This window comes from Pelophylax lessonae (genome assembly GCF_965119305.1).
Source record: "Pelophylax lessonae genome assembly, chromosome: 2".
NCBI classification, from domain to species: domain Eukaryota; kingdom Metazoa; phylum Chordata; class Amphibia; order Anura; family Ranidae; genus Pelophylax; species Pelophylax lessonae.
Genome location: NC_138769.1, coordinates 736,583,445 through 736,599,255, shown reverse-complemented (window position 1 = coordinate 736,599,255; position 15,811 = coordinate 736,583,445). Strand labels below are relative to the sequence as shown.

General features: G+C 44.7%; 1 protein-coding gene and 1 long non-coding RNA gene across 2 annotated transcripts in view; both read right to left on the bottom strand.

Annotated features, from left to right (window-relative positions):
* LOC309547181 overlaps positions 1–15,811 on the bottom strand; it is a 683,824-nt gene that overhangs the window by 13,246 nt on the left and 654,767 nt on the right. The gene's annotated exons all lie outside the window — the stretch shown is intronic.
* Positions 2,761–14,293, bottom strand: LOC309547405 (olfactory receptor-like protein DTMT; the record flags this gene model as incomplete). The annotated part of the gene is made up of 2 exons (XM_082247248.1): positions 14,207–14,293; positions 2,761–3,779 (listed from the first exon to the last, which is right to left on the bottom strand). The coding sequence occupies exon 2, from the start codon at positions 3,745–3,747 to the stop codon at positions 2,761–2,763; it is 987 nt and encodes a 328-aa protein (XP_082103374.1). The 5' UTR covers positions 3,748–3,779; positions 14,207–14,293.

Below are 15,811 nucleotides of genomic sequence, written 5' to 3'. Positions count from 1 at the left end.
GCATACGGAGAAACCCCCCTGCCGCACTCATCGGGACCCACTGTCTCCACCACCAGGACTCGCTCCAGTGATGCCCCTGATGACCTATATATCTTGCTGAAACTGCCTCTCATTCACCTGGAAAATGTGAGTTTGATTTTGTTGTACTTCTTCAATAAATGTCTTGCTGCACTTAGAAGGCACTGCGCTTCTTCCCTCTTGCCCACATGTGATGCTGAGCCTTCATGATTGAAAGAACTAAAACCCAATGGATGAATGAAAGGGCCAGGCAAGTGACAGTTAGGCTGAAAAGGAAAGACTAGATGTTGGGCGTCCTCCAGCCAGGAAATGAGATGGGCTCTGTCTGAGCTCCTGCAGCTTCTAATGCACACAGAAGCTCACAGTGTGCAGTGAAATCAGAGGAAGCCATTTCAGTCCAAGAGAGGAGCCGGTACAACTGTGCAAGACTGAAGGGAAGGTCAGCTTTAAGTGTCAAGGCCAACATTTTAGAGGTTAGACCCCCCTGGTCAGGTTTTTAATGCTGTCTGTGTCTCCTGTGAGGAGATTCATCCTCTCTATTTGTTCTGATGACCATTGTAACTGAGAAAGGTGATGGGGAATTCAAAATTTTACAGTTGTCTCCAGAACAGAAATTAAGGGAAACTTTTTCCAATGGGGACAGGTGCTTTTGTCACAACTATCTAAAAGGAGAAATATCATTTGGTAGAGGTTTACTCTCACTTCCCGTTGTGTCTTCAGGAGAGGAAACAAAGAAAAATCTCCCCAATGGGACACTGAGACCCCTTTCACATAGGGGCCACGCTACTTGCTGGGGCGACCTCGGAGCGGCATGCACGGACTTCATATCATTGAAGTCAATGCAGGTCGCTCCAGGTCTCCCCAAAGAAGCTCAGGACCCTTTTTCTAAGTCGGAGCGACTTGTGTCGCTCCTATTAGAACGGGTCCTGTGCTAATCTATGGGCAGGCGACCCACGGCGACCTGTCAGGCGACCAGGTCGCCTGACAGGTCGCCCCAGTGTGAACGGGCTCTAACAGCAAAAAAATAAATAAAAAATAGCTGATTGGGTTTAACCCATCCTTACTCTATCCAAACCTTACAGGAAAAAAAAAAGTTTAGTTATGCATATTCTGTAATTTTTTACTTGAAAGCATAGTTACCCTATGCTGCAAAATGTGGGACTGTCTCTGAAATACAAAAACAGTTAGCTATTATGAGCAAGGGAGATATAGCATACCAGATACATGATATGTACCTTTGCCCAAAGATGACATGAAGAACGGTCAAGTTGGAGAAGGGCAACGGTCTCAACTTTATTGCCAAGAAAACAACATAGCCAGTATCAGTTCCAGTTATAGTACACTGTGAGCCCACCTGAAAAGCAACCTGACAGTCTAAAAACCTGCCCTTACCTTGAGCTCTAATTGGGCCTTAAACTGGCTCATAAAAGCATTGAGGGCATCACCCATTAAAGGAATTTTAACCAAGGGCAAGGTTAAGTTTAAACTATTGATAAAGCTGCATTGACCATCTTTTTAACATGGGTGGGTAGAAAGGCAACTCTACTAAGGACTGAAGATCTACACGTCAGTGGTGGTTAATTCAGCATAGCCTTTATTGGAGTTCAGGCCCAGCCCCTTGACCCCATGGCTTAGGAGCCAATCATAACTGAGCTACTTCACGCTTTGTGCATTATTGTTAACACCCACTTTGATGAACCACGCTTCCATCATCAAGCCTCCCTTACACTGCGAGCTTTCAATATGCTCTTCAACATCCCAAGAAAAAAAAAAATGTAATTGTAAATAAAGAAACTATAAAAGATCCTTCCAGAATAGTAAAAAAAAAACATGTTACTTTGGTTTTTGGTGGTTTTAAGTGGGTTGAGTCAAACTTAGCAAGAGTGAGATGTTTGGACTTTCCGTGTCTGCCAATTTTTATGGCCATGATGAAGGAGTTTCACACTTCCTATCAAACTGCTTTGGTAATCCATCTCCTTCAGTTGGAATAATAAGAGTTCCTGATGGGTTGGACAAAGGCAAGACCTTGAGGAGGTGGATCTCCATGTTAGTGGTCCTGTAAGATAGACTATGCAACCCCGTCCACTAGAGTCCCTCTGAAGCACAGTTTTGAGTGACTCCCTAAAGGTAAGCTGAACTTATAATTCTGTTTACTGCTGGATCTTTTATCTGTATGCACCTCTTTATAAGGTTCCTAAAGGTCCTTCATATCTACTCATCATGCAAAAAATGATGGGGTTAGCCATTTGGGGTATGAACATGTAAAAGCAGAGACTAGGGATGTTCACATCTTCATTGAGGATTAACTTGACATGGTTGGCGGCCACGTACACAATGTTGGAGATACAACAGCTTTCAGATTAGCAGATTAACCGCAGTTCATAAATAGGACACTAGATGTCGCTAATGCTCAGTGATATGCTATGCATTTCTATGATGTGTTGTAATATCCTGTACACTGTACTGAACTTGTTGGTTATCTCTTCCTGTCTGTTGTTCTTATTACAATGAGGTGACATCTTTGATTTCTGTGTTATGTTCCAATAAAGAAGCCAGTTCCTGTTTACTCCACAATGTCTGATCTGAATGGACTCCGCTGCACCCAGTGATCACACTCTGCAACACACAAAAGCAAGGGTTTGAGAAGATAATTTTCATGCTATAGTAGCTCTATAAGACATTAAGCACCTCTAAGTCATCCGGTCCACCAGAGTGCCTCCATAGCACAGTTTCGGGTCACCCCTAAAGGTGTTCTGAGCTTGTAATTACATTCACTGCTGGTATTCTTGGATTCTTCATCAGTAACCACCTTTTGATAATGTTCTTAAAGGTCCTTCTAATCTCCTTAGTCCTTAAACAGTAAATGATGGGGTTGGCCATATGTGGTACGAATGAATAAAAGCAGAGAATAAGGACGTTCACATCTTCATTGAGGATCAAATTGAATTGGTTGGCAACATACACAAATATCCGTGGGATAAAATATAGACAAATAACACACAACTGGGTGGCGCATGTATAATAGGCTCTCCTTCGATTCACAGAGTGGGTCTGTGTGATGATGACCCGGATTATGACTCCATAGGAAAAAAGGATGAGGAACAGAGGCAAGAGAAGAACAAACATAGCAATGACAAAGATCGTACGCTTCAGGGAGGTCACGTCATTGCAGGCCAAGGACAAGACCGCTGTATTGGTGCAATAGCAGCTTTTGATTTTCTGTCCACATAGTTCTTCACCAGAGTCCAGAACAGCGATTGTTATGCCAATGAAACTTGTGAAGAACCAAAAGAAGCAACAGATGAGGATGGTACGTCGGTTGTTGATTATTGATGGGTACCTCAGGGGTTTGCATATGGCAACATAACGATCAATGGCCATCAGTAAGAGGATGTAGGAGTCAAAGCTGCCAAGGAAATGGGCACAAAATACTTGGAAGATACATCCAGCATATGGGATAGACCCATCATTAAACCAGTACTTGGCCACGATCTTCGGCAGAGTGATGGTATCAAACAGCAAGTCAGAGATGGCAAGGTTCAAGATGACCACATACATTGGTTGGTACAGATGCCGGTTGCAGCTAATCAGTGCTATGACTATGCCATTTGAACACAGCGATGTGAGATAAGCCAGGAACAGAGCTATGGAGACCGGGGTGTGAAACTTCTCCCCAATTCCTGGGAATCCAAGCAGAACAAGTTCAGAGATGGCAGAACGATTATCCATGGACTGGTGAAGGTTCAAGTAGAAGAATATCCCTAAAATACACAGTGACATAGTTTGTAAGGTAATAAAGATACAACAATGAAAAAAACAAAAAAAACAAAACACGCACTGTTGGAACCCTAAAACCCCTAGGTGACTTGGAGAAGGACAAAAAAAACATATAAAGAGGAGGTCCAACAGAGAAGAAAAGTAATTCCTGATCAATGGAACAACAATCAACAATGCTGCATCCAATAGATAGCCAATTATATTTTGTATAATGAAACTTATCTTGGCTTTGTTTTTCAAGAATTCTAGAGATTTGGCTAAAAGCAGCTCTCGGGGGACACTGTTCTACATTTTCAAAGCTCTTAGTGACCAGGAAATGAGGAGATCTTCAAATCGGGGGCACAGATAACAATAAAAACCTGCCAAAGCTTCTCACCCTTCCAAACTCTATGATTACAGCCTGTGCTCCCCCCCACCCCCCCCCCCCCCCCACACACACACACCCTCATCCACACTGGGGAGATTGTGTGAACATCTGATCTCAGTCTTACACATTTGTACAAGCTGCTCCTACTGAAATTTCTCTGGTTCCACTTCACATGTACTGTGCACTAGAAGCCCAGCATGGATGCCATTAGTCCAGGTTTGCTGGGGATCTTCCCTGTTTTGAGAGGTCTATCCCTGGTATCCCCCTCCCCCCCGGCAGTAAACAATGCACAACACAGACACCCACTCAGCAATCACCTGGCACGATAGGCACTTGAGATTCCAAAATGACACCGCTGTACATTACACCCTCCTGACCTCTTCACTCTGGAAGTTACATATTCCTGACCTTTACTATCTGTGTGTTACATCCTCCTGACATTTCCACTCTGCATGTTACACCCTTCTGAACTCTGCACCCTGGATGTTTCACCCTCCTGACCTCTGCACTCTGGATGGTACACCTTCCTGATCTCTGCACCCTGGATGTTACACCCCACTGACCTCTTCACTCTGGAAGTTACATATTCCTGACCTTTACTATCTGTGTGTTACATCCTCTTGACATTTCCACTCTGTATGTTAAACCCTCCCGACCTCTGCACCCTGAATGTTACACCCTCCCGACCTCTGCACTCTGGATGGTACACCTTCCTGATCTCTGCACCCTGGATGTTACACCCCACTGACCTCTGCACTCTGGATGTTACACCCTCCTAACCTCTGCACTTTGCCCGTTACTCCCTACTGACCTCCTCACTCTGGATGTTACACCCCCATGACCTCTGCACTCTGGATGTTACACCCTCCTGACCTCTGCACTCTGGAGGTTACACCCTCCTGACCTCTGCACTCTGGAGGTTACACCCTCCTGACCTCTGCACTCCGGAGGTTACACCCTCCTGACCTCTGTACTCTGTATATTACACCCTCCTAACCTCTGCACTCTGTATGTTACACCTTCCTGGCCTCTGCACTCTGTATGTTACACCCTCCTAACCTCTGCACTCTGTATGTTACACCCTCCAAACCTCTGCATTCTGTATGTTACACCCTCTTGACCCCTGCACTCTGGATGTTACACCCTCCTGACCCCGGCACTCTGGATGTTACACCCTCCTGACCCCTGCACTCTGGATGTTACACCTTCCTGACCTCTGCACTCTGGATGTTACACCCTCCTGACCTCTGCACTCTGTATATTACACACTTCTGACCTCTGCAATCTCTATGTTACACTTGCCAGGCCTCCGCACTCTGTATGCTATACCCTCCTGACCTCTGTACTTTGTATGCTACACACTCCTGACCTCTGTACTCTGTATGTTACACCCCCTGACCTCTGCACTCTGTATGTTACACACTTCTGACCTCTGCACTCTGTATGTTACACATTCCTGACCTATGGACTCTGTATGTCACACCCTCCTGACCTCTGCACTCTGTATGTTACACACTCCTGACCTCTGTATTCTGTATGCTACACACCCCTTACCTCTGCACTCTGTATGTTACACCCTCCTGACCCCTGCACTCTGTATGTTACACACTCCTGACCTATGTACTCTGTATGCTACACACTCCTGACCTCTGTACTCTGTATGCTACACACTCCTGACCTCTGCAATCTGGATGTTACACCCTCCTGACCTCTGCACTCTGGAGGTTACACCCTCCTGACCTCTGCACTCTGGAGGTTACACCCTCCTGACCTCTGCACTCCGGAAGTTACACCATCCTGACCTCTGTACTCTGTATATTACACCCTCCTAACCTCTGCACTCTGTATGTTACACCTTCCTGGCCTCTGCACTCTGTATGTTACACCCTCCTAACCTCTGCACTCTGTATGTTACACCCTCCAAACCTCTGCATTCTGTATGTTACACCCTCTTGACCCCTGAACTCTGGATGTTACACCCTCCTGACCCCGGCACTCTGGATGTTACACCCTCCTGACCCCTGCACTCTGGATGTTACACCCTCCTGACCTCTGCACTCTGGATGTTACACCCTCCTGACCTCTGCACTCTGTATATTACACACTTCTGACCTCTGCAATCTCTATGTTACACTTGCCAGGCCTCCGCACTCTGTATGCTATACCCTCCTGACCTCTGTACTTTGTATGCTACACACTTCTGACCTCTGCACTCTGTATGTTACACATTCCTGACCTTTGGACTCTGTATGTTACACCCTCCTGACCTCTGCACTCTGTATGTTACACACTCCTGACCTCTGTACTCTGTATGCTACACACCCCTTACCTCTGCACTCTGTATGTTACACCCTCCTGACCTCTGCACTCTGTATGTTACACACTCCTGACCTCTGTACTCTGTATGCTACACACTCCTGACCTCTGTACTCTGCATGCTACACACTCCTGACCTCTGTACTCTGTATGTTACACACTCCTGACCTCTGTACTCAGTATGCTACACACTCCTGACCTCTGTACTCTGTATGCTACACACTCCTGACCTCTGGACTCTGTATGTTACACCCCCCTGAGCTCTGTACTCTGTATGTTACACCCTCCTAACCTCTGCACTCTGTATGTTACACACTCCTGACCTCTGTACTTTGTGTGCTACACATTACTGACCTCTGTACTCTGTATGTTACACCCCCTGACCTCTGCACTCTGTATGTTACACACTTCTGACCTCTGCACTCTGTATGTTACACATTCCTGACCTCTGCAATCTCTATGTTACACTTGCCAGGCCTCCGCACTCTGTATGCTATACCCTCCTGACCTCTGTACTTTGTATGCTACACACTCCTGACCTCTGTACTCTGTATGTTACACCCCCTGACCTCTGCACTCTGTATGTTACACACTTCTGACCTCTGCACTCTGTATGTTACACATTCCTGACCTATGGACTCTGTATGTCACACCCTCCTGACCTCTGCACTCTGTATGTTACACACTCCTGACCTCTGTATTCTGTATGCTACACACCCCTTACCTCTGCACTCTGTATGTTACACCCTCCTGACCCCTGCACTCTGTATGTTACACACTCCTGACCTATGTACTCTGTATGCTACACACTCCTGACCTCTGTACTCTGTATGCTACACACTCCTGACCTCTGCAATCTGGATGTTACACCCTCCTGACCTCTGCACTCTGGAGGTTACACCCTCCTGACCTCTGCACTCTGGAGGTTACACCCTCCTGACCTCTGCACTCCGGAAGTTACACCATCCTGACCTCTGTACTCTGTATATTACACCCTCCTAACCTCTGCACTCTGTATGTTACACCTTCCTGGCCTCTGCACTCTGTATGTTACACCCTCCTAACCTCTGCACTCTGTATGTTACACCCTCCAAACCTCTGCATTCTGTATGTTACACCCTCTTGACCCCTGAACTCTGGATGTTACACCCTCCTGACCCCGGCACTCTGGATGTTACACCCTCCTGACCCCTGCACTCTGGATGTTACACCCTCCTGACCTCTGCACTCTGGATGTTACACCCTCCTGACCTCTGCACTCTGTATATTACACACTTCTGACCTCTGCAATCTCTATGTTACACTTGCCAGGCCTCCGCACTCTGTATGCTATACCCTCCTGACCTCTGTACTTTGTATGCTACACACTTCTGACCTCTGCACTCTGTATGTTACACATTCCTGACCTTTGGACTCTGTATGTTACACCCTCCTGACCTCTGCACTCTGTATGTTACACACTCCTGACCTCTGTACTCTGTATGCTACACACCCCTTACCTCTGCACTCTGTATGTTACACCCTCCTGACCTCTGCACTCTGTATGTTACACACTCCTGACCTCTGTACTCTGTATGCTACACACTCCTGACCTCTGTACTCTGCATGCTACACACTCCTGACCTCTGTACTCTGTATGTTACACACTCCTGACCTCTGTACTCAGTATGCTACACACTCCTGACCTCTGTACTCTGTATGCTACACACTCCTGACCTCTGGACTCTGTATGTTACACCCCCCTGAGCTCTGTACTCTGTATGTTACACCCTCCTAACCTCTGCACTCTGTATGTTACACACTCCTGACCTCTGTACTTTGTGTGCTACACATTACTGACCTCTGTACTCTGTATGTTACACCCCCTGACCTCTGCACTCTGTATGTTACACACTTCTGACCTCTGCACTCTGTATGTTACACATTCCTGACCTCTGGACTCTGTATGTTACACCCTCCTGACATCTATACTGTGTATGTTACACCTTCTTGACCTCTGCACTCTATATGTTACACTCTCCTGACCTCTGTACTCTGTATGCTACACACCCCTTACCTCTGCACTCTGTATGTTACACCCTCCCGACCTCTGCACTCTGTATGTTACACACTCCTGACCTCTGTACGCTGTATGCTACACACCCCTTACCTCTGCACTCTGTATGTTACACCCTCCTGACCTCTGCACTCTGTATGTTACACACTCCTGACCTCTGTACTCTGTATGCTACACACCCCTGACCTTTGTACTCTGTATGCTACACACCCCTTACCTCTGCACTCTGTATGTTACACCCTCCTGACCTCTGCACTCTGTATGTTACACACTCCTGACCTCTGTACTCTGTATGCTACACACTCCTGACCTCTGTACTCTGTATGCTACACACTCCTGACCTCTGTACTCTGTGTATGCTACACCCTCCTAACCTCTGCACTCTGTATGTTACACACTCCTGACCTCTGTACTTTGTATGCTACACATTACTGACCTCTGTACTCTGTATGTTACACCCCCTGACCTCTGCACTCTGTATGTTACACACTTCTGACCTCTGCACTCTGTATGTTACACATTCCTGACCTCTGGACTCTGTATGTTACACCCTCCTGACCTCTATACTCTGTATGTTACACCTTCTTGACCTCTGCACTCTGTATGTTACACTCTCCTGACCTCTGTACTCTGTATGCTACACACCCCTTACCTCTGCACTCTGTATGTTACACACTTCTGACCTCTGCACTCTGTATGTTACACATTCCTGACCTCTGGACTCTGTATGTTACACCCTCCTGACCTCTGCACTCTGTATGTTACACACTCCTGACCTCTATACTCTGTATGTTACACCTTCTTGACCTCTGCACTCTGTATGTTACACACTCCTGACCTCTGCACTCTGTATGCTACACACTCCTGACCTCTGTACTTTGTATGCTACACACTCCTGACCTCTGTATTCTGTGTATGCTACACACTCCTGACCTCCGTACTCTGTATGTTACACACTCCTGACCTCTTTACTCTGTATGCTACACACTCCTGACCTCTGCACTCTGTATGTTACACACTCCTGACCTCTGTACTCTGTATGCTACACACCCCTTACCTCTGCACTCTGCATGTTACACACTTCTGACCTCTGCACTCTGTATGTTACACATTCCTGACCTCTGGACTCTGTATGTTACACCCTCCTGACCTCTGCACTCTCTATGTTACACACTCCTGACCTCTATACTCTGTATGTTATACCTTCTTGACCTCTGCACCCTGTATGTTACACACTCCTGACCTCTGTACTCTGTATGCTACACACCCCTTACCTCTGCACTCTGTATGTTACACCCTCCTGACCTTTGCACTCTGTATGTTGCACACTCCTGACCTCTGTACTCTGTATGCTACACACTCCTGACCTCTGTACTCTGTATGCTACACACCCCTTACCTCTGCACTCTGTATGTTACACCCTCCTGACCTCTGCACTCTGTATGTTACACACTCCTGACCGCTGTACTCTGTATGCTACACACTCCTGACCTCTGTATTCTGTGTATGCTACACACTCCTGACCTCCGTACTCTGTATGTTACACCCTCCTGACCTCTGCACTCTGTATGCTACACACTCCTGACCTCTGTACTTTGTATGCTACACACTCCTGACCTCTGTATTCTGTGTATGCTACACACTCCTGACCTCCGTACTCTGTATGTTACACACTCCTGACCTCTTTACTCTGTATGCTACACACTCCTGACCTCTGTACTCTGTATGCTACACACTCCTGACCTCTGTACTCTGTATGCTACACCCCCCTGAGCTCTGTACTCTGTATGTTACACCCTCCTAACCTCTGCACTCTGTATGTTACACACTCCTGACCTCTGTACTCTGTATGTTACACACTCCTGACCTCTGTACTCTGTATGCTACACACTCCTGACCTCTGTACTCTGTGTATGCTTCACACTCCTGACCTCCGTACTCTGTATGTTACACACTCCTGACCTCTGCACTCTGTATGCTACACACTCCTGACCTCTGTACTCTGTATGCTACACACCCCTTACCTCTGCACTCTGTATGTTACACCCTCCTGACCTTTGCACTCTGTATGTTGCACACTCCTGACCTCTGTACTCTGTATGCTACACACTCCTGACCTCTGTACTCTGTATGCTACACACCCCTTACCTCTGCACTCTGTATGTTACACCCTCCTGACCTCTGCACTCTGTATGTTACACACTCCTGACCGCTGTACTCTGTATGCTACACACTCCTGACCTCTGTATTCTGTGAATGCTACACACTCCTGACCTCTGTATTCTGTGTATGCTACACACTCCTGACCTCCGTACTCTTTATGTTACACCCTCCTGACCTCTGCATTCTGTATGCTACACACTCCTGACCTCTGTACTCTGTATGCTACACACTCCTGACCTCTGTATTCTGTGTATGCTACACACTCCTGACCTCCGTACTCTGTATGTTACACCCTCCTGACCTCTGCATTCTGTATGCTACACACTCCTGACCTCTGTACTCTGTATGCTACACACTCCTGACCTCTGTATTCTGTGTATGCTACACACTCCTGACCTCCGTACTCTGTATGTTACACACTCCTGACCTCTGTACTCTGTATGCTACACACTCCTGACCTCTGTACTCTGTATGCTACACACTCCTGACCTCTGTACTCTGTATGCTACACCCCCCTGAGCTCTGTACTCTGTATGTTACACCCTCCTAACCTCTGCACTCTGTATGTTACACACTCCTGACCTTTGTACTCTGTATGTTACACACTCCTGACCTCTGTACTCTGTATGCTACACACTCCTGACCTCTGTACTCTGTGTATGCTGCACACTCCTGACCTCCGTACTCTGTATGTTACACACTCCTGACCTCTGTACTCTGTATGCTACACACTCCTGACCTCTGTACTCTGTATGCTACACACTCCTGACCTCAGTACTCTGTATGTTACACCCCTCTGAGCTCTGTACTCTGTATGTTACACCCTCCTAACCTCGGCACTCTGTATGTTACACACCCCTTACCTCTGCACTCTGTATGTTACACCCTCCTGACTTCTGCACTCTGTATGTTACACACTCCTGACCTCTGTACTCTGTATGCTACACACTCCTGACCTCTGTACTCTGTATGCTACACACCCCTTACCTCTGCACTCTGTATGTTACACCCTCCTGACCTCTGCACTCTGTATGTTACACACTCCTGACCTCTGTACTCTGTATGCTACACAATCCTGACCTCTGTATTCTGTGTATGCTACACACTCCTGACCTCCGTACTCTGTATGTTACACACTCCTGACCTCTGTACTCTGTATGCTACACATTCCTGACCTCTGTACTCTGTGTATGCTACACACTCCTGACCTCCGTACTCTGTGTATGCTACACACTCCTGACCTCCGTACTCTGTGTATGCTACACACTCCTGACCTCCGTACTCTGTATGTTACACACTACTGACCTCTGTAATCTGTATGCGACACACTCCTGACCTCCGTACTCTGTATGTTACACCCCCCTGACCTCTGTACTCTGTATGCTACACACCCCTTACCTCTGCACTCTGTATGTTACACCCTCTTGACCTCTGCACTCTGTATGTTACACACTCCTGACCTCTATACTGTGTATTTTACACCTTCTTGACCTCTGCACCCTGTATGTTACACACTCCTGAACTCTGTACTCTGTATGCTACACACCCCTTACCTCTGCACTCTGTATGTTACACCCTCCTGACCTCTGCACTCTGTATGTTACACACTCCTGACCTCTGTACTCTGTATGCTACACACTCCTGACCTCTGTACTCTGTATGCTACACACCCTTACCTCTGCACTCTGTATGTTACACCCTCCTGACCTCTGCACTCTGTATGTTACACACTCCTGACCTCTGCACTCGGTATGCTACACACTCCTGACCTCTGTACTCTGTATGCTACACACTACTGACCTCTGTATTCTGTGTATGCTACACACTCCTGACCTCCGTACTCTGTATGTTACACACTCCTGACCTCTGTACTCTGTATGCTACACACTCCTGACCTCTGTACTCTGTATGCTACACACTCCTGACCTCTGTACTCTGTATGCTACACCCCCCTGAGCTCTGTACTCTGTATGTTACACCCTCCTAACCTCTGCACTCTGTATGTTACACACTCCTGACCTCTGTACTCTGTATGCTACACAATCCTGACCTCTGTACTCTGTATGCTACACACTCCTGACCTCTGTACTCTGTGTATGCTGCACACTCCTGACCTCCGTACTCTGTATGTTACACACTCCTGACCTCTGTACTCTGTATGCTACACACTCCTGACCTCTCTACTCTGTATGCTACACACTCCTGACCTCTGTACTCTGTATGCTACACCCTCCTGAGCTCTGTACTCTGTATGTTACACCCTCCTAACCTCTGCACTCTGTATGTTACACACTCCGTACCTCTATACTCTGTATGCTACACACTCCTGACCTCTGTACTCTGTGTATGCTACACACTCCTGACCTTCGTACTCTGTATATTACACGCTTCTGACCTCTGCAATCTCTATGTTACACTTGCCAGGCCTCAGCACTCTGTGTGCTATACCCTCCTGACCTCTGTACTCTGTATGCTACACACCCCTTACCTCTGCACTCTGTATGTTACACCCTCCTGACCTCTGCACTCTGTATGCTATACCCTCCTGACCTCTGTACTCTGTATGCTACACACTCCTGACCTCTGTACTCTGTATGTTACACACTCCTGACCTCTGTACTCTGTATGTTACACCCTCCTGACCTCTGCACTCTGGATGTTACACACTCCTTACCTCTGTACTCTGTATGCTACACCGTCTTGACCTCTGCACTCTGGATGTTACACACTCCTGGCCTCTGTACTCTGTATGCTACACACCCCTTACCTCTGCACTCTGTATGCTACACACTCCTGACCTCTGTACTCTGTATGTTACACCCTCCTGACCTGCACTCTGGATGTTACACACTCCTGACCTCTGTACTCTGTATGCTACACCTTCTTGACCTCTGCACTCTGGATGTTACACACTCCTGACCTCTTTACTCTGTATGCTACACACCCCTTACCTCTGCACACTGTATGTTACACTTTCCTGACCTCTGTACTCTGTATGCTACACAGTCCTGACCTCTGTACTCTGTATGTTACACACTCCTGACCTCTGTACTCTGTATGCTAGCTACACACCCCTGACCTCTGCACCCTGTATGTCACACCCTCTTGATCTCTGCACTCTGTACCCTCCACCATCCAGACCTCTGAAATCTGTGCTTTACACCCTCCTGACCTCTGCACTCTGTATATTACACGCTCCTCACTGAGACTGAGGAAATTTACAGTCTGATCACTAGGGGAGGGGAGACTGAGGAAATGCCTCCTCCTCCTGCTACAAAGTTACACTGTACAGTCTGATCACTGGGGAGGGGAGACTGAGGAAATGCTTCCTCCTCCTTCTACAAAGTTACTGTGTACAGTCTGATTACTGGGGGAGGGGAGAATAAGGACATTCTTCACAGACAGGTCCTCTTTAAGCGACCAATAAGAGTTAACAACATTTTTTTTCTAGTTTGTAAATAATAAAAGTCAGTTTTGGGTCCCACTATCCGGATCCGGCTGGAAATTACCTTTAATTGCTGTGCAGATGCGTGCGGCTCAGGAAGTGTCGGGATTGGGCGCAGTCCATGGCTGGAAACACAAAACACGGCCTTAGGACTGAACCACACATCATTACCGGCTGATTGCGAAAGGTCTGACGTCAGCCGATTAGCTGCTATTTATTCCCCTCTTATCTGTGTACCAATTGTCCCACGTCTCCCCGTCACTCGCCACCCACAACGCCGTCCACATTTACAATATTATACTTCCCCTTTCTACTTCCCCTTCCCAGGAGAGATTCCGTCCCAGAACTTCCACCACCGGCCACCAATTTCACTTCTTCATGAAGGATGGTGCAAATACCAACCCTCCAAACAAATAACTAAAAATAATGATCGCTAATCAATAATAATCAAATAACTAACTAAAAATAACTAAACAAAATAAATAAATAAGCAATAACAGCAAAATAAATAACTAAACAATAACGACATAATAAATAACTAAAAATAACTAAACAATAACAACAAAATAAATAACTAAAAAACCCAACAACAGCAAAATAAATAACTAAAAATAAATAAACAATAACAACATAATAACTAACTAAAAATAACTAAGCATTAACGAAACAATAAATAAGTAAAAATAACTAAACAATAGCAAAAAATAAATAACTAAAAATAACTAAACAACAACAGCAAAATAAATAACTAAAAAATAACTAAACAATAACATAATAAACAACTAAAAATAACTAAACAATAACGACAAAATAAATAACTAAAAATACCCATACAATAACGACAAATTAAAATAACTAAAAAAAACGAAAATATAATTATAAAATAAATAATATTAACCAAACAATAATACCCAAATAAATAACTAAAATTAGCAATAAATAAACGATAACAATAAAAAAATAACTACAGTTAGAAATAACTAGACAATAATAATAATAATAAAATAAATAGCTAAATATAACAATAAATAAACAATATAATAAATAAGTATAACTAACAGTAAACAAACAGTATCAAATAAAAAACTAAAAACAACAATAACTAAACGATAATAATACAAAAGAAAAAATATATCTAACCAATAATGTTAAAAAAATACCTAAGATAACTAAACAATAATGTAAAAAAAAAAAAAATAACAACAACAACAACTAAACAATCAAATACATAATTAAAAATAACAATAACTAAACATTTAAATGAATAGCTAAAAATAATAAACATGTAAATAAATAACTAAACATAACAATGACTAAACACTAACAAACAAATAAATAACTAAACAATAACAATACAATGAATAACTAAAAATAATAAATAAACAAATAAATAACTAAAAAAACAATAACTAAACACTAACAAAAAAATAAATACCTACACATATCAATAAAATAAATAACTAAACAATAACAATATGAATAAATAAATAATCAATAATGATAAAATAAATAGCTAAAAAGAATAATACCAAACAATAATCACCAAATAAATAACAAAAAATAGCAATTAATAAAAAAATTATATAAAAATACAATTAGTAAAAACAAAACAATAATAACAAAATAAATAGCTAAAAATAATAAATAAACAATGAAATATGTAACTAAA